Genomic DNA, 20,213 nt, shown 5'->3' with positions numbered 1-20,213 from the left:
GCTTTATCAGGATACAGTTTTCTGATAGATGAAGCTTATTCTCTAGATTGTCAGTACCGTTTATTTGAATTATTTAATGAAGGTTAGGGAACAAACCCCAAAATTTCTCACCTTACTAGCCTAATTTGAATTTTTTAAAACAGATTAATTAAACCATCATTAAACATTTATAATTGCTGGCTGAACACGGTGGCTCATGCCTGTAATCCCAGCATTTTGGGAGGCCAAGGCAGGCAGATCATTTGAGGGCAGGAGTTTGAGACCAGCCTGGCTCACATGGTGAAACCCTGTCCCTTCTAAAAATAACTATATATATATATTAGCTGGGCATTGTGGCAGGTGCCTGTAATCCCAGCTACTCGGGATGCTGAGGCAGGACAATCTCTTGAACCTGGGAGGCAGAGGTTGCAGTGAGCTGAGATCGTGCCACTGCACTCCAGCCTGGGCGACAGAGCGAGACTTCATCTCAAAAAAAAATAATAATAATTAAAAAAAATCATAATTGCCAATACTGTTTCAGAAGCTATCAGATTGTATAGGGCCATCTTTACAGAGAGCTTTCTAGTTCCTTGAGCAGGTGTTCTGCTTTGTCCTTTGTTCTCTTTTGTATCAAAAGCCTTCCTGTCCTATTGCAGTAACTTTCTGCTATAATCTAGAAGGGTTACCAAAGGAAAACAACTTGGTATAATAAATTGGTAACCTTCATTTTACCCACACAATATAAGTCTTTGGTTTTTAAAGATGGCTGTATTCTAAAAGGAGGAGGTTTGTTCTTTTTCTTGACTCTTAGTTATCTTACAGATGGTGGAGGTGCTGAAAGTACAACATGTGGGTCAGGGTGGCATCATACTAAAGAATACTTGTAAGGAACAACTCCTGACTTTACATAGTGCCTTATAGTTTTTAAAGAGCTTTTTGTATCATCTTACTTGATTTTTTAAAACAATCCTGTAAAATAATGCAGATGGTATTATGTTTATTTGATAGAGAATGATTCTGAGATCAGGAGAGGTTTAGGGACCTGCCTTTGATTATACAACCAGTCACTGACACATGAAGGACTTCAGTCTGTCTGTAAATCACTCTTTTATTCTACATGGCCTAATTCACACTAATGACAAGACTAGTTAAATTAGATTTCTATTGGTGCCTACTTTTGTTTTTGGAAATAAGAGGGCGAATGGCCAAAATTTAAGGACCTTGAAATCATAACTAACTAAAAAATGTCCATATTGGTCAGGAGTAGTGGCTCACAACTTTTTTTTTTTTTTTTTTGAGACAGAGTTTCACTCTTTCTCCCAGGCTGGAGTGCCTTGGCATGATATCACCTCACTGCAACCTCTGTCTCCCAGGTTGAAGCGATTCTTCTGCCTCAGCCTCCCATGCAGCTGGGACTACAGGTGTGTGCCACCATGCCTGGCTAATTTTTGTATTTTTAGTAGAGACGGGGTTTCACCACATTGACCAGGCTGGTCTAGAACTCCTGACCTCAGGTAATCCACTCACCTCGGCCACCCAAAGTGCTGGGATTGCAGGTGTAAGCCACCATGCCCGGCTGGCTCACAACTTTCCCCGCGCTTTCAGAGGCTGAGACAAGAGGATTACTTGAGGCCAGGAGTTCGAGACTAGTTTGGGCAACATAGCAAGACCCTGTCTCTACAAAAAAATTTTTTAAAACTTAGGCGTGGTGTTTCGTGCCTGTCGTCGTAGCTACTCAGGAGACTGAAGCAGGAGAATCACTTGAGCCCAGGAGTTCGAGGCTGCAGTGAGCTGGGATCATGCCACTGTACACTAGCCTGGGCAACAGAGCAAGATCCTGTCTCTTAGAAATGTCCACATAAATGATCACTATATTCTTGTTACTTTAATCAAATTCTATATTGGTTACTTTGAATTTTGAATTCCAAATAAGGCAGATTAATTTATATAGGTACTATAAATTACATGGCAATAGTTTCCTAAGTCATTTGCCTTGGTTCATGAAACTGGTTAGGTATTGCTATTTCATTATGGTGATTTAGCAGAACATTGTGAAAGCAAAAAAGGTTTTGAACAGGAACTCACATTTGTTCAGAAATAGAAGAGAGTGAGTGGTTAGGCACTGGAGGTGGTGTTAAAAAAAAATAGAAGAGTTAAAGTTTTGAAATAAAAAGAAGCCTGCCAGATTTGTTTATAGATAAAGATCCTTTTCATAAAAGCAGATGCAGTTGATTCCCTGGTTAGGGGAATATTTTTATTAAAATAGTAACCAGTACCATTACTGAATGCCTCCTGAATACCATGTACTGTATTTAAGTCATCTCCAATCCTTTTGACAACCTCGCTCCCACTTTATAGATAAGAAAAAGGTTCACAGAGGATAAAAAACTTTTCCAGGTCACACTAGGTAAAGGGGATATTGGAGTCTGCAGTCTTGACTCATTTTCACACTTCCAACTCATGGCCTTGACCCTGACTTTTCACTCTGCTTTGGATGTTCTTCTCCCATATTTTGGCAAGTGTTGCTTTCTTGTCTCATTGAAATCTGGTCAAGGGAAATTAGAGGCTTATCTAAAATATCTCACATATCTCCTCCCTTTTCATTCTCTTGCCCTGTATTTTCTTTTCTTTTTTTTTTTTTTGAGACAATTCACTCTTGTTGCCCAGGCTGGAGTGTGATGGCACGATCTTGGCTCACTGCAACCTCCGCCTCCTGGGTTCAAGCGCTTCTCCTGCCTCAGCCTCCCGAGTAGCTGGGATTACAGGCATGTGCCACCATGCCTGGCTAATTTTGTATTTTTAGTAGAGACAGGGTTTCTCCATATTGGTCAGGCTAGTCTCAAACTCCCGACCTCAGGTGATCCGCCCGCGTCGGCCTCCCAAAGTGCTGGGATTACAGGCGTGAGCCACTGCGCCCGGCCTTTTATTTTCTTTATAGAACTTATTACTGCCACAAATAATTACATTTTTTTTTGTGTACTGTCCCTTCTCCCCTCAACCCCCATGATAATGCAGGCAACATGAGGGCAGATTTTTATCTGTTAGTTGTTGAATCTAGTTCTTAAAGAATGCTCAGAATATAGAAGGTACTCTTATTTGGTAGGGGGAAAAGATTGAACATGAATCATTATTTCATGAACAGATATTTTTAGAGTCCTTACCATTTGTTCAGCACTGTGCTAGATTACTGAGTTCTGTTTAAAGCCTTTTACTTTGAGTTGTCTTCAGTTAGCTCAGTCTAGTTTTTTCAGACTCCTTTGGTTTCTTGGTAGCCATACTCTTGCCTGCTTTATTGCCTTCATTTGTACAATTTTGTTTCATTTTCTTGCGAGACACACTGAAATCTCAACGTTTCTATGGAAGTTGTGGTACCCTCCCACATCACAAATTATTTTTACCCTCTATTCTGCCTAGTGAGGCCTACCCTAAGCACCCTATCTATCTAGTCTATGCCTGTTTGTCCCACTCCATCCCCTTGACCTTCTTACTTAGCACTATTGCTACCTGAAAGTGTAATATATATTGTTCATTGATTATTGACAGTCCCTCCCATTAGAATGTAAGATCTGTAAGGTTAGAAATTTTACATTATCTGTGTATCTCTAGTGCTTAGAACAATATATTCATGTAATAAAATAATGATCGAATGAGAAATACCCATGTTATATGAGATATCTGAATACCTAAATTTATAATATCTATACTTGAATCCTGATTATGTCCCCTCCTTAAGTGCTTTACTCTGACCCCCTTGCTTCCTCATTTCCAAAATGAGAATAATATTAATAAAATCTACCTTGTATAGTTGTAAAGATTAAGGATGTGTAACTCAGCACAATAATCTGGCTTAAGCACTCAGTAATTAGTTTCTACTAAGTTCTTTATTACTTGAATTTTATGTTGTACCATCTAGCAAGGTACATTAAGTATATTCAGTAAATATGTGTTTTATTATATAAACCTCTTATTTCTTTCATAATCTTTGGGAGTTTCTTGATTCCCCTTTGGAATCCCTTATAATGTCTGTTTCTGTTTTCCACTGAAAGTAAGCACTTAATATTTGTTGTCATCATAATTAAAAACAAATATAAAATGTTTAAGCATTTATAAGATAGCTGATAATTGAAAGACACTTTTAAGCAAAATAAGAGTAGGTGAATCAAAGTAATATATTACAAATTGGAAACGTCTAATACTAAATCTTTTCTATATATTATCAAAGTGCTCTTTGTATTTAAAAGATTTAATTTGTGTCTGTACATAAATAAATTTCTAACTTCAAGGTCCTGGGATAACTGGAATCTATGAATTTAACATTGGGGAAGAAATATTGCTTGTAAAAAATTACGCTAATAAGTTATTGTGTCATTTAAGGATATTTTATTTCAGAAAAAAAGTACATGGGTATTATGTATTAGTATTGTATTTATTACACATTTATACATTGAAAGGGGTTAAAATTTAAAGATATTTCACATATTTAAAGTTTTCCCCAGAAATCTTTCTTCACGTTTTTATTTATCCAAAATAATTGTACTTCTATCTCTTAATTAGGGAGATATGCAAACCGAAATACTTAAATAAGACCTCAGTACGTCCTGGCCTGAAGAACTGTGGGGATGTTAATTGTATTGGACGGATTCATACATACCTCGAATTGATAGGAGCAATCAATTTTGGATGTGGTAAAAATAAAAACCCAACAACATCTTTTACTCGACATTTTTTATCCTTAACAGCACTTATTCATTTCTATGATGGTTAGAATTCAAGTAGTTATATGTATATAGAATTCAGAGGTGCTATAACATTATTTAATAAATGTTTTATTAAGATTTTACTGTTGGTTAAACTGTGTTTTCATTTGACCTACACTGAAAATTGAGAGTGTAACTTTAAAGGTAAAATATTCAATCTAAGTAATAGAAATAATTTAAGAATACAGTTCTTTAGCAGATAAAAGTAAAATTATTTTATGAAAAGTCTAATAATAGCCCATTTAATTTGCAAATACTATATTCATGCTAGAAATACTCCCTATCAATGTTTAAATAAAGGAAATAATTTGTGAGCCTCTACACTTAAATGTAATAAAAGCGTCAAAATATTTTTCATGGAAGACAATGGGACCTTAGTTTTTTTCAAATTTAAAGTTAATGAATATACATATTTTAAAATATATTCTACTCTTTTATTTTTTTTTTCTCGCTCTGTTGCCCAGGCTGGAGTGCAGTGGTGTGATCTCTGCTCACTGCAACTTCCGCCTCCTGGGTTCAAGCGATTCTTTTGCTTCAGTCTCCAGAGTAGCTGGGACTACAGGCGCATGCCACCACACCTGGCTAATTTTTGTATGATTAGTAGAGACAGGGTTTCACCATATTGGCCAGACTGGTCTTGAACTCCTGACCTCGTGATTTGCCCGCCTCAGCCTCCCAAAATGCTGGGATCACAGGTGTGAGCCACCGCGCCTGACCTCTACTCTTTTATTGAATTAAAATGACACAACCATTAATAGCTACAAAGTGATAAGGTACATAAAACCTTGTAACCCATGGTTTAAGAAGAGTATATTCTGTGTTTGTCTATGAAAGGAGACAACTAACGAGAAGATTTTCTGTCAAATATGATTTTCTTTTATATTGAGCTAGATAGAATTTAATTTGCCTGGGAATCTATCCTTCATTTCAGTGTCTTTGTTTTCCCAAAGCCTTGAATACTGAGACTAGCTTTTCAGGAAAACTAAAGGATTTTCGCTTCCTCAGCCACCAAAAGAAAAATTAAATCATGTTTTCTGTATTAGACTGCCAGAGTTAGCAAATTACCCATTTTCTAAATATTCCATTTATTAAGATTTTCTTATAATAACAGCATTACTTTTAATTTGAGGGGTGCTCAGTAGCACATCAAATATATGATCGTGAAATAAGAGTCATAGAAGCTCCACTATAGTCAGTGTACGTGTGTCTTCCTGTTTAACAAGTGAGTTTCACAAAATAATAGATGGTTTTATCTTTCCTGAATTCCAATAGAACAGGCTGTGTATAATAGGCCACAAACAGTTGACAAAGTACGAATCAGAGACAGAAAAGATGCAGTAGAAGCATACCAACTTGCCCAGCGTCTGCAGTCTATGGTAAGCAGTCATCTGTCTCTCTCAGTGATCTCTCCACATTGCTGCTTACTCTGTTTAGTGCGGTTTACCTACTTCTCTTGAGCTGTTTAATAAACGACCGTTTAGTAGAAAAACATGTTTCCTCTTGTATTTCACCTTAGCAATTCACTTTTCTGGGTTTCATTCAATTTCATGTTGCTTTCTAAGGCAAAAACAAACCTAAAAACCCTTAAAATGTACTAGCAAACTTGATGCAGAAGCATAATATTTTCCTAAAGTGGTCTTGAGATGCTTCATTTTAATTTATAAATCTAATGTGTCTTTTAAAAGTATGTAGTTCAGTTTTTTTTTCTCTCATTTATTTTTCTTTTAAAATTCTTAACCTTAAGAATCACCTTTTTGGAATAACTAGACTTTTTTGTAATTCTTGGAGTCAGTTTTATAATATTTTAAAATTCGTCAATCATGCTTTAAAAATAAAGTGACCTACTAGAAGAAAAAGAAACATCTTGCGGGGGAAAAAAACAAATAAAAATGTGATCCAACGCTTTTTTTTTTCTTTTTTTTTTGTTGAGATGGAGTCTCGCTGTGTCACCCAGGCTAGAGTGTGGCAGCGCCATCTCGGCTCACTGCAAGCTCCACCTCCCAGGTTCACACCATTCTCATGCCTCAGCCTCCCGAGTAGCTGGGACTACAGGCGCCCACCACCACACCAAGCTAATTTTTTTTGTATTTTTAGTAGAGACAGGGTTTCACTGTGTTAACCAGGATGGTCTTGATCTCCTGATCTCGTGATCCACCTGCCTCGGCCTCCCAAAGTGCTGGGATTATAGGCATGAGCCACCGTGCCCAGCTGATCCAACACTTTTTATAAGGCAGAGTTATAATATGATCCTGTTAGTTTTACTAATGGATTAAATTAGTAATAAGATATGAAAAAGAAAGTATAGGTGCTAAAATAGCTGTTTTTCTCTGAGTATTTAGGCTATAAACCATTTCTGTCTAGATTTACTATCTTAAAGAATGTTATCAGTTAGAGTTGCTGGTGCTAGTCATACACTGTCCTTTGGCAACTGGTCCATTTTAAAGGCCTCACTACTGAGGTTTGCAAAACTGGATTTTAATAATGTAGTCAACCAACTTTGTAATTTTTCATTATTTGATCAACTAGGCCACCTCCTTTCTAAAGCTGGAGATAATAATTATTTTGCTTCTAGTTTTCAATATTATACCTCTTGCTGTGTGTTCTTGCAGATTTTCTACCACAAGTGGTTGAAAAGGAAGCCATTTTCTTGGTGGTTCTTTTTGATCTTAAAAATAGTTTTGTTCCTGCTCGGGAGTCTGAGGCAGGAGAATCACTCTATCCGGGACATGGAGGTTGCAGTAAGCCAAGATTGCGCCACTGCCTTCCAGCCTGGGAGACACAGTGAGACTCTGTCTCAAAAAAACCCCAAAATTTTGTCATAGTGTTTTAGCTCCTACGTAATGAAAGGAAATATAAAAGCTAAGAAGAAATGCTAGCAAAATACAGAAAATCATTACTGATCTTATTTTTTAAATAGCCCTCTGGTGCCAACACCCAGCCCACACCCTGCCCACCTGCTACTGGTGCTCCTGCCCTTACCTCGCCATCACTGATTTGTTATATTTGTAACCAGAGTGCTAACTATTGAACATAAATTAATAAAATTTAGTCAGGCATTGCCAGAGATTATACTATTTAAATTGATAGATTAATTGACTTTTAGATAATTATTGTTTTCATTTTGTGTATTAATGTGCTATGATTTCTCCATATTAATCTTGCTACCTTTTGCTTTAATCTCATCGCAGCGTACAAGGAGACGTAGGGTCCGAGACCCATGGGGAAACTGGTGTGATGCAAAGGACTTAGAAGGACAAACGTTTGAGGTAACTTTGACCTTTCAAATGGCTCATCCATGAAAACTGGTTTTTAAATATATATTTGTACATCTTAATGTCATATGTATTGTACTTGTTTCATACATTAACATGTATGTTTTCATTCCCATGTTAATTTGTCTGGAAGTCACCAGTAAACACCAAAGTAGAAGGCACTGGTGGTGCAGTTAACTAGGAGTTTAACTCATTTCAGAACTTGGGTTCTCTGTCTCTGTATTCTTGTCTCTAACTCAAGATAAGGGTGTCAAGAAGTCGGTATGCCCAATTCGTTTCATTAAACATTTATTGGAAGAGGTTCTGATGTACCAATGAAAATATTGTTGTAAGCATTAGACATTAGACACACATGTGTTCTAAATATATATATTTTTTGTAACAGCTAGTGCAGTAGAATGGATAGAATGTGTGAATGTGTACGTACTGGCTTTGTTACTTTAAGCAACTACTTAACCTCACAGAATCTTATGCTTTCTTAACTTACGAATTGTGAATAATAATAATACCTCCCTCAAAGTATTGTTGTAAGAAAGAAATGAGATAGACTATATAAAGATGCTAGTACTAGGTATTCAGTAAGCCTTGCGTGCACAAGGTACTCAAACTTGAGTTGTCTGTCTTTCCTCCTCCGCATTGCCTGCCCTCAACTTCTCACCTGAGTACTATTCTAGGCACAGTAATTCGTAATTCAGCCTTCCCATAAAGGGCTTGTATTTCTAATAGGAAAGACAAAACCTATGGTAAGTTCAATAAGGTTGGTCCCAAGAATTGTAAGTTTCTCCCAAAGGATGTGATCAGGGCAGGTTTCATAGTGTATGTGGGGTATAATCTGATCTGAAGGATCTGCAGAAGAATCTCAAAATGGAGATGAGTACACTTTAGGCTGAGGGAACAAAGCTGAAGACATGGGAAAATACTAGATATATTCTGGAAAAGGTGCATAGTTCATCTGGAGCAGGGTGTAAGTTGGTCATAGAAATGGAATAGAGATTTACTTTATTTTATAAACACAAATGGCTTACTGTGTGTCAGACAATGTCAGTATTTTATAAACATTAACTCAATCTTCACAATAATACCATGACAGTGGTATTATTGTTTACTTTTTATTATTACTTTTATTGTTGCCATTTTTAAAGATGAGGTAACTGAAGCATGAAAGCTTTAGAATTTGCCTAGGGTCACCAAGCTAGTAAATAACTGGGCCAGACATTCTAGATCCAGAATCTGTTCTTAATCATTACTCTGCACTGTCTCTCAGTTGTGAAAGAAAACTCAACACAGTAGAATATGGTAAGTAGAAATGGGAAATAAAAGACTCAGGTGATTCTGAGGTTTTTGAACCTGGGTGACTGGTACCATTGATTGAAATGGGCAAATCAAAAGAAGGAGTAAATTTTCAGTTCGGGATGGCCGTATCTTTTGAAACAATTTTTAAAAAATACTGTCCAGCCTTTCTACATGTTGGTAGCAAAAAGGAAGCCCATCTATATCAATTTAGTCTCTCTTGTCCTCACATGCCCTTCAATTTGATTTTAAAGGACTATTTTTATTCTGCCTCTTAGTAGATGATGGACTCCTTAATCAGTTGGCATTTTGTTTTAGCATCTCTCTGCTGAGGAGTTGGCAAAAAGAAGAGAAGAGGAAAAAGGCAGACCTGTTAAATCTGTAAAAGTGCCAAGACCAACAAAAAGGTGTAGTGTTACATAAATGTGGTTTTTAAACATTTATCACAAATGGCTAGATAATGTATGAAAAAATATTCAATAGCTGCATTATATTGTTCACATTAAGTTTAAAAAATACCGCTACAATTTTTTAGATTTTTTTGTTTCACTGATTATGAATTTGGAAGACCTTGAACAAACGTTTTAAATTTGTTCAGATTCGTTGAACATATGATCCAACATATGTTGTGAAGGGGCCCTGTTTAGGACAGGTTGGTTATTCAACTCTAGACACTATGGACAGGAACCTTCATGAAATGGCTGAGTTTGCTTTGGGTGGTACTAATTGTTAGCAAGTTGTTGCATGGTTTGTTGTTGTTTTCTAATGCATGTGTAATCTAAAATTTGAGCCTTTTAAAATTAAGGGTCACCAAATAAGTTAAATGCTCCGATTTTCTATTCCCTCTTCCTGCAGATGCGCCATTGAATTGACTGTAGTTTTGTCAGTGTACCTTTTAAAAGAAGATATCCAGGAATGCCACTAGATCATATTTTTGCCTGATAAATGTCCTTGGGTAAACCTTAGGTTCTCATTTATAAAACAATAATTTAAATTACACTGTTAGCTGTATTTTAAGCACTTTATATTTATTAGCTCATATAGTCTTCATGACAAGCCTGTGCATTAGTTAATATTCTCACTCCCATTTTATAGATGAGGAAACTGAGAGGCATAGAGAGGTTTAATAACTTGCTCACACTGTTAAGTAGTAGAGCTGTTGATTTTAAACCCAAGTGTTAAGCTTAAGAATTCATACCCCTAATCATTACATTATATATTACCTCTCTAAAATAAAAATAAAACTTACACAGTTGTTGTGAGACTAAATTAGATAAACTATGTAAAAAATAGTCCTCAATAAGCTAGGACTCCTCATCCAGTATGCACATAATTGATTTTCTGACTCTGTATGTGAGACTTATATTTATTATGATTTTCAAGTCATTGTTCAAGGTCTTCAGGATCTTTTTGAATCCAGATCCACTTTTCTCATTTTAGCCTTTGTTGCACTATAACATTTCTTTTTTTTTTTTTTTTTTTTTTATTTTTTTATTTTATTTTTTTTTTTATTATACTTTAGGGTTTTAGGGTACATGTGCACAATGTGCAGGTTTGTTACATATGTATCCATGTGCCATGTTGATTTCCTGCACCCATTAACTCGTCATTTAGCATTAGGTGTATCTCCTAATGCTGTCCCTCCCCCCTCCCCCCACCCCACAACAGTCCCCGGAGTGTGATGTTCCCCTTCCTGTGTCCATGAGTTCTCATTGTTCAATTCCCACCTATGAGTGAGAACATGTGGTGTTTGGTTTTTTGTCCTTGCGATAGTTTACTGAGAATGATGTTTTCCAGTTTCATCCATGTCCCTACAAAGGACATGAACTCATCATTTTTTATGGCTGCATAGTATTCCATGGTGTATATGTGCCACATTTTCTTAATCCAGTCTATCGTTGTTGGACATTTGGGTTGGTTCCAACTCTTTGCTATTGTGAATAGTGCCGCAATAAACATACGTGTGCATGTGTCTTTATAGCAGCATGATTTATAGTCCTTTGGGTATATACCCAGTAATGGGATGGCTGGGTCAAATGGTATTTCTAGTTCGAGATCCCTGAGGAATCGCCACACTGACTTCCACAATGGTTGAACTAGTTTACAGTCCCACCAACAGTGTAAAAGTGTTCCTATTTCTCCACATCCTCTCCAGCACCTGTTGTTTCCTGATTTTTTAATGATGGCCATTCTAACTGGTGTGAGATGGTATCTCATTGTGGTTTTTATTTGCATTTCTCTGATGGCCAGTGATGAGGAGCATTTCTTCATGTGTTTTCTGGCTGCATAAATGTCTTCTTTTGAGAAGTGTCTGTTCATGTCCTCTGCCCACTTTTTGATGGGGTTGTTTGTTTTTTTCTTGTAAATTTGTTTGAGTTCATTATAGATTCTGGATATTAGCCCTTTGTCAGATGAGTAGGTTGCAAAAATTTTTTCCCATTCTGTAGGTTGCCTGTTCATTCTGATGATAGTTTCTTTTGCTGTGCAGAAGCTCTTTAGTTTAATGAGATCCCATTTGTGATTTTGGCTTTTGTTGCCATTGCTTTTGGTGTTTTAGACATGAAGTCCTTGCCCACGCCTATGTCCTGAATGGTATTGCCTAGGTTTTCTTGTAGGATTTTAATGGTTTTAGGTCTAACATATAAGTCTTTAATCCATCTTGAATTAATTTTTGTATAAGGTGTAAGGAAGGGATCCAGTTTCAGCTTTCTACATATGGCTAGCCAGTTTTCCCAGCACCATTTATTAAATAGGGAATCCTTTCCCCATTTCTTGTTTTTGTCAGGTTTGTCAAAGATCAGATAGTTGTAGCTATGCGGCATCATTTCTGAGGGCTCTGTTCTGTTCCATTGATCTATGTCTCTGTTGTGGTACCAGTACCATGCTGTTTTGGTTACTGTAGCCTTGTAGTATAGTTTAAAGTCAGGTAGCGTGATGCCTCCAGCTTTGTTCTTTTGGCTTAGGATTGACTTGGCGATGCGGGCTCTTTTTTGGTTCCATATGAACTTTAAAGTAGTTTTTTCCAATTCTGTGAAGAAAGTCATTGGTAGCTTGATGGGGATGGCATTGAATCTATAAATTACCTTGGGCAGTATGGCCATTTTCACGATATTGATTCTTCCAACCCATGAGCATGGAATGTTCTTCCATTTGTTTGTATCCTCTTTTATTTCATTGAGCAGTGGTTTGTAGTTCTCCTTGAAGAGGTCCTTCACATCCCTTGTAAGTTGGATTCCTAGGTATTTTATTCTCTTTGAAGCAATTGTGAATGGGAGTTCATCCATGATTTGGCTCTCTGTTTGTCTGTTATTGGTGTACAAGAATGCTTGTGATTTTTGTACATTAATTTTGTATCCTGAGACTTCGCTGAAGTTGCTAATCAGCTTAAGGAGATTTTGGGCTGAGACAATGGGGTTTTCTAGATATACAATCATGTCATCTGCAAACAGGGACAATTTGACTTCCTCTTTTCCTAATTGAATACCTTTTATTTCCTTCTCCTGCCTGATTGCTCTGGCCAGAACTTCCAGCACTATGTTGAACAGGAGCGGTGAGAGAGGGCATCCCTGTCTTGTGCCAGTTTTCAGAGGGAATGCTTCCAGTTTTTGCCCATTCAGTATGATATTGGCTGTGGGTTTGTCATAGATAGCTCTTATTATTTTGAGATACGTCCCATCAATACCTACTTTATTGAGAGTTTTTAGCATGAAGGGTTGTTGAATTTTGTCAAAGGCCTTTTCTGCATCTATTGAGATAATCATGTGGTTTTTGTCTTTGGTTCTGTTTATATGTTGGATTACATTTATTGATTTGCGAATGTTGAACCAGCCTTGCATCCCAGGGATGAAGCCCACTTGATCATGGTGGATAAGCTTTTTGATGTGCTGCTGGATTCGGTTTGCCAGTATTTTATTGAGGATTTTTGCATCAATGTTCATCAAGGATATTGGTCTGAAATTCTCTTTTTTGGTTATGTCTCTGCCAGGTTTTGGTATCAGGACGATGCTGGCTTCATAAAATGTGTTAGGGAGGATTCCCTCTTTTTCTATCGATTGGAATAGTTTCAGAAGGAATGGTACCAGTTCCTCCTTGTACCTCTGGTAGAATTCGGCTGTGAATCCATCAGGTCCTGGACTCTTTTTGGTTGGTAAGCTATTGATTATTGCCACAATTTCAGAACCTGTTATTGGTCTATTCAGAGATTCAACTTCTTCCTGGTTTAGTCTTGGGAGGGTGTATTTGTCGAGGAATTTATCCATTTCTTCTAGATTTTCTAGTTTATTTGCATAGAGGTGTTTGTAGTATTCTCTGATGGTAGATTGTATTTCTGTGGGATCGGTGGTGATATCCCCTTTTTCGTTTTTTATTGCATCTATTTGATTCTTCTCTCTTTTCTTCTTTATTAGTCTTGCTAGCGGTCCATCAATTTTGTTGATCTTTTCAAAAAACCAGCTCCTGGATTCATTAATTTTTTGAAGGGTTTTTTGTGTCTCTATTTCCTTCAGTTCTGCTCTGATTTTAGTTATTTCTAGCCTTCTGCTAGCTTTTGAATGTGTTTGCTCTTGCTTTTCTAGTTCTTTTAATTGTGATGTTAGGGAGTCAATTTTGGATCTTTCCTGCTTTCTCTTGTGGGCATTTAGTGCTATAAATTTCCCTCTACACACTGCTTTGAATGTGTCCCAGAGATTCTGGTATGTTGTGTCTTTGTTCTCGTTGGTTTCAAAGAACATCTTTATTTCTGCCTTCATTTCATTATGTACCCAATAGTCATTCAGGAGCAGGTTGTTCAGTTTCCATGTAGTTGAGCAGTTTTGAGTGAGTTTCTTAATCCTGAGTTCTAGTTTGATTGCACTGTGGTCTGAGAGACAGTTTGTTATAATTTCTGTTCTTTTACATTTGCTGAGGAGAGCTTTACTTCCAACTATGTGGTCAATTTTGGAATAGGTGTGGTGTGGTGCTGAAAAAAATGTATATTCTGTTGACTTGGGGTGGAGAGTTCTGTAGATGTCTATTAGGTCCACTTTATGTAGAGCTGAGTTCAATTCCTGGATATCCTTGTTAACTTTCTGTCTCGTTGATCTGTCTAATGCTGACAGTGGGGTGTTAAAATCTCCCATTATTATTGTGTGGGAGTTTAAGTCCCTTTGTAGGTCACTCAGGACTTGCTTTATGAATCTGGGTGCTCCTGTGTTGGGTGCATATATATTTAGGATAGTTAGCTCTTCTTGATGAATTGATCCCTTTACCATTATGTAATGGCCTTCTTTGTCTCTTTTGATCTTTGTTGGTTTAAAGTCTATTTTATCAGAGACTAGGATTGCAACCCCTGCCTTTTTTTGTTTTCCATTTGCTTGATAGATCTTCCTCCATCCCTTTATTTTGAGTCTATGTGTGTGTCTGCACGTGAGATGGGTTTCCTGAATACAGCACACTGATGGGTCCTGACTCCTTATCCAGTTTGCCAGTCTGTGTCTTTTGATTGGAGCATTTAGCCCATTTACATTTAACCTTAATATTGTTATGTGTGAATCTGATCCTGTCATTATGATGTTAGTTGGTTATTTTGCTCGTTAGTTGCTATAGTTTCTTCCTAGTCTCGATGGTCTTTACAATTTGGCATGTTTTTGCAGTGGCTGGTACCGGTTGTTCCTTTCCATGTTTAGTGCTTCCTTCAGGAGCTCTTTTAGGGCAGGCCTGGTGGTGACAAAATCACTCAGCGTTTGCTTGTCTGTAAAGTGTTTTATTTCTCCTTCACTTATGAAGCTTAGTTTGGCGGGATAGGAGATTCTGGGTTGAAAATTCTTTTCTTTAAGAATAGTGAATATCGGCCCCCACTCTCTTCTGGCTTGTAGAGTTTCTGCTGAGAGATCAGCTGTTAGTCTGATGGGCTTCCCTTTGTGGGTAACCCGACCTTTCTCTCTGGCTGCCCTTAACATTTTTTCTTTCATTTCAACTTTGGTGAATCTGACAATAATGTGTCTTGGAGTTGCCCTTCTCGAGGAGTATCTTTGTGGCGTTCTCTGTATTTCCTGAATCTGAATGCTGGCCTGCCTTGCTAGATTGGGGAAGTTCTCCTGGATAATATCTTGCAGAGTGTTTTCCAACTTGGTTCCATTCTCCCCATCATTTTCAGGTACACCAATCAGACGTAGGTTTGGTCTTTTCACATAGTCCCAAATTTCTTGGAGGGTTTGTTCATTTCTTTTTATCCTTTTTTCTCTAAACTTCCCTTCTCTTTTCATTTCATTCCTTTCATCTTCCATCAGCGATACCCTTTCTTCCAGTTGATCACATCTGCTACTGAGGCTTCTGCAATCTTCGCGTAGTTCTCGAAACTTGGCTTTCAGCTCCATCGGCTCCTTGAAGCCCTTCTCTCCATTGGTTATTCTAGTTATCCATTCTTCTAATTTTTTTTCAAAGTTTTTAACTTCTTTGCTGTTGTTTTGGATTTCCTCTCGTAGCTCAGAGTAGTTTGATCGTCTGAAGCCTTCTTCTCTCAACTCATCAAAGTCATCCTCCATCCAGCTTTGTTCCGTTGCTGGTGAGGAACTGCGTTCCTTTGGCGGAGGAGAGGTGCTCTGCTTTTTAGAGTTTCCAGTTTTTTTGGTCTGTTTTTTCCCCATCTTTGTGGTTTTATCTACTTTTTGTCTTTGATGATGGTGATGTACAGATCGGTTTTTGGTGTGGATGTCCTTTCTGTTTGTTAGTTTTCCTTCTACCAGACAGGACCCTCAGCTGCAGGTCTGTTGGAGTTTACTAGAGGTGCACTCCAGACCCTGTTTGGCTGGGTGTCAGCAGTGGTGGCTGCAGAACAGCGGATTTTCGTGAGACCACAAATTCAGCTGTCTGATAGTTCCTCTGAAAGTTTTGTCTCAGAGAAATACCGGGTTGAATGAGGTGTCAGTCTGTCCCTACTGGGGGGATGCCTCCCAGTTAGGCTGCTCAGGGGTGAGGGACCCACTTTAGGAGGCAGTCTGACCGTTCTCAGATCTCCAGCTGCGTGCTGGGAGAACCACTACTCTCTTCAAAGCTGTCAGTCAGACAGGGACATTTAAGTCTGTGGAAGTTCTTGCAGAGTTTTTGTTTGTCTGTGCCCTGCCCCCAGAGGTGGAGCCTACAGAGGCAGGCAGGCCTCCTTGAGCTGTGGTGGGCTCCACCCAGTTCGAGCTTCCTGGCTGCTTTGTTTACCTAAGCAAGCCTGGGCAATGGCGGGCGCCCCTCCCCCAGCCTCGCTGCCGCCTCGCAGCTTGATCTCAGACTGCTGTGCTAGCAATTAGCGAGACTCCGTGGGCATAGGACCCTCCGAGCCAGGTGCAGGATACAATCTCCTAGTGTGCCGTTTTCCAGGCCCGTTGGAAAAGCACAGTTAGGGTGGGACTGACCCGATATTCCAGGTGCCGTCTGCTTCCCCTTTCTTTGACTAGGAAAGGGAACTCCCTGACCCCTTGCGCTTCCCGAGTGAGTCAATGCCTCGCCCTGCTTCGGCTCGCGCACAGTGCGCTTCACCGACTGTCCTGCACCCACTGTTAGGCACTCCCTAGTGAGATGAAACCAGTACCTCAAGCAGAAATGCAGAAATCACCCGTCTTCTGTGTCGCTGGGGCTGGGAGCTGGAGACCGGAGCTGTTCCTATTCGGCCATCTTGGCTCCCTGCACTATAACATTTCAATAAGCTTGCCTTTCCTGCCATTACTCACTGATTGAAATGTTTAATTGGAGAAATGTAAACCTCATTGTATATATTTAAACAACGAAGACATTCATTCTTCAATCAGCTATATAGATTACCACAATTAACCCATATATCTTCATCTTATACAGAAGGATAATCATATCAGATGTCTTGTTTAATTTCAGATAAAATATATTTAATATGTCTTTAGTTTCTAACAGATCATTCCTATCAATAGTGTCTACAATAAGGTCTACTTAATCATGACTTTTCATGAACTCATTATTTTACTTAGTCACCTCTTCACTTAGTTAAGGATCACAAATCAGCTGTTCCATAATTTTTTCTAGAATTCTACTACTATTCAACATCGAATTCCTCCTTTTCTGCAGTCTGCTTTTTTGTATTGTGAAACAAGCTCAATAATTGTCTATTTCTAGTCCTTCAGTAACTTTCCCCTTCTCTGCAGTTCCTCAACAAGCATTGACAGCGGTTCCATATCCGTGGTTCTTAAGTACTCCAGGATGTTCTTTCTGTGCTATTTTCTCATCTATCTTGGCCTTCAGTTTCTTTTTGTGTTGATTAAACACTTTCTAATGTAAAGGTCTTTCTTTATTCAACAAGTATCTTTGAATGCCTGCTGTATATGTCAGGCATGGTTCTGATCACTTGGGATACATTATTAAGCAAAACAAAATGTTCTCTTGAAGCTAACCATCCGTGGTTGAATGGGAATGGAATTGCCCTGCTCTCTTCCAGTTGTGTTAATGCGAATGTATTCCTGTGTGTTTTTCTTTCCCTGAAGATAGCCTAAAAAAACCTTTTTATTGTTCTTAATATAGTTCTCAAGCCTCAATTCTTTACTGACATTTCTCGTATTTATGTGTGCTTTTGACCTTGCTTAGGTTCTCCCTTTTTCACCTCTTTTTACTTTTTCACTTTTTTGTTTTTCTTCGGAGACAGGGTCTCACTCTGTCACCAGGCTGGAGTGGAGTAGTAGAGTGGCGAAATCATGGCTCACTGCAGCCTCCACCTCCTGGGCTTAAGTGATCCTTCCACCTCAGCCTCCCGAGTGGCTGGGACTACATTCACACGCCACCACGCTCAGCTAATTTTTAAATTTTTTTTGTAGAGGTGGGGTTTCAGCATGTTATCCAGGCTGGTCTTAAACTCCTAGGCTCAAGGGGTCTGCCCACCTCGGCCTCCTGAAGTGTTGGAATTACAGATGTGAGACACTGCACCTGGCCACTTTTTCACTTTAAGAGTTTATGATAGGAGTAATGCATTAATATCTTTATCAGAACTGTTTGTCATTCATTCATTCAAAAAATGTTTTAAGTTCCTATTCTATAGTGGGCACGTTATTGAACTGACAAGTGTTTTTGATAAACTTCCATCTTTCTTGAACCTTTTTTGGGTCTCATGACAGATAGTTAATTATATTTTCATTGAACTTTTTGAAATCTGCTTTTAGTGTGGGACATATGTCTGATAGTTTATAGTGTCCTCTTTGAGTGTTAAAGGAAATTAAGACAACAGAGTAACTTTATCTCAAAGTTCCTGGGTTTTTTTTTGTTCTTGTTAAATCTAAAAGAACAGTGCTTCTTTCGAAAGGGTTTATGGAATCTCCTACAAAACTCTCTCATTGAGACAGAATTTGGGTTTAGATTATTGATACACACTTTCAGATTTGCAAATAAATGTTGTTTTCCTAATCTTGTTGAGATTATGTTGAAAATATTTTTTTCTTTTTCAGCTCGTTTGATCCCTTCCAACTGATACCTTGTAATTTTTTTAGTGAAGAAAAGCAGGTACTATTTATGCATTAATGAATGACAATAGACAATCCCCGCTTCCCCCTGTCAAGCAGGAAATACTTACTCTTTTTCCGTATGTGCAAGGCATATGTATGAAAAGACTGAAAATGAGAGAGAATTTCTCCCTGCTGGAATTTTAAATCATAATGTTTTAAAAATCTAGTTTGTGCTGAGCTTTGGTTAGTGCTGAGAACTTGGTGGGGTGGATAAAGGAGAATAGGGTGGGCATTCCAGGTGGGGAGAACAAAAATCTCTATTTTTATGCTCCCCCGTTTTGTTTTGTTTTTTATATTTCAGGAGCCATTTCAGGTGAAAGTGGCTTCAGAAGCACTTTTAATAATGGATTTGGTAAGGATAATCTATTGTGTTTACTTAGTTTTTCTGATTTCTACTCTTGTGTATTTTTATTGCAGGCATAAGACAGAGTATGGAAGACGTGTATTTTGGATCTTAACTATCCTCTTTTACAAGGAATCTAAAAATAAGTCTTTTCTTTTGGAGAAAAGCCAAACAATTGCATGTTTCCATATTTTAGAGAAAATAAATTAATGTGAGTTTTTGCAGACTGTTTACCATCATTAACCCTATTTTAATTTTCTAATATCTGTGTCTGCCACCTTTTAGATCACTGAAAAAAAGCACAACTCCTCTAATTTGGAGGGTTTTTTTGTTTTTACTAAACTACCGATACCTCCAACAGTTTTTGTGTTTGTGATGTGTTTGTGTAGAAGGATTTAGAGTGATTTTTACTTTGTATCCTTACACAATACCTCCCTTGAGTAGGGAGAGTAAACTGTATCTTCATTTTGTAATTGCAAAAGCAGAGTCTGAGAATTTTTAAGTGTTTGGTTGAAAGCTTCTCAGCCAGCGGTGAAGTTAGACGTGAAATCTTAGTTTCTGTGCACTGATGCTAGCATCTAGTTCCTCTCCTATGCTACTTTATTTTATAAAAGCATGATGACTATACTTACAAATGACTTTCTTATGATAAGTGAGTTTTGTTACTTTGTCAGGTGGGTTTGTGTGTTTGGGTTAAGTCTGTCTTGTATTTCTTTTAGCATGCTCATGTTTCTATGGCAGAAGTGATTGGTCTGTTAGGAGGAAGATACTCAGAAGTTGATAAAGTAGTTGAAGTAAGTTCTGTCTTTTAAAAAAATGTTTTAATTATTTAGTCCTACTACCATACCAAATATTTTTATAGAATTCAGTGAATATAATTAAAATACAGACTTTACCTATTGATATGAGAATATGCAAATGTAGCAAGTTATATATTCCCAGAAGTGACTTAACATTCCATATGCCGAGCACCTGTTTCTTTTTACCACCAAGAGAGAACATTGCGAGGCCTTGGGTCCTCATTACCTTTATTAGTAAAAAGCTACAACTTCTAAGAGGGCAGAAATAGGTACTAACACTTTAGTTG

The 20,213-nt window shown here is 37.9% G+C and overlaps 1 protein-coding gene across 5 annotated transcripts in view; it reads left to right on the top strand.

Moving 5' to 3' along the window:
* Positions 1–20,213, top strand: part of MYSM1 (Myb like, SWIRM and MPN domains 1) — a 52,159-nt gene that overhangs the window by 19,113 nt on the left and 12,833 nt on the right. For all 5 annotated transcript variants that reach the window (XR_004030096.1, XM_030812912.1, XM_003265144.4 and 2 more), the window contains 7 exons: positions 4,534–4,664; positions 6,009–6,112; positions 7,925–8,002; positions 9,617–9,705; positions 18,727–18,781; positions 19,085–19,135; positions 19,846–19,920. Coding sequence is in view for 4 of the 5 variants with exons in the window: in XM_030812912.1 (XP_030668772.1) it covers positions 4,534–4,664; positions 6,009–6,112; positions 7,925–8,002; positions 9,617–9,705; positions 18,727–18,781; positions 19,085–19,135; positions 19,846–19,920 (583 nt within the window). In the remaining variant the exon portion in view is untranslated. The remainder of the gene's footprint in view (positions 1–4,533; positions 4,665–6,008; positions 6,113–7,924; positions 8,003–9,616; positions 9,706–18,726; positions 18,782–19,084; positions 19,136–19,845; positions 19,921–20,213) is intronic.

Source organism: Nomascus leucogenys, chromosome 5, assembly GCF_006542625.1.
Source record: "Nomascus leucogenys isolate Asia chromosome 5, Asia_NLE_v1, whole genome shotgun sequence".
Taxonomy (NCBI): Eukaryota; Metazoa; Chordata; class Mammalia; order Primates; family Hylobatidae; genus Nomascus; species Nomascus leucogenys.
The sequence above is the reverse complement of the archived record's forward strand: the minus strand, read 5'-3'. Positions and strand labels throughout refer to the sequence as shown.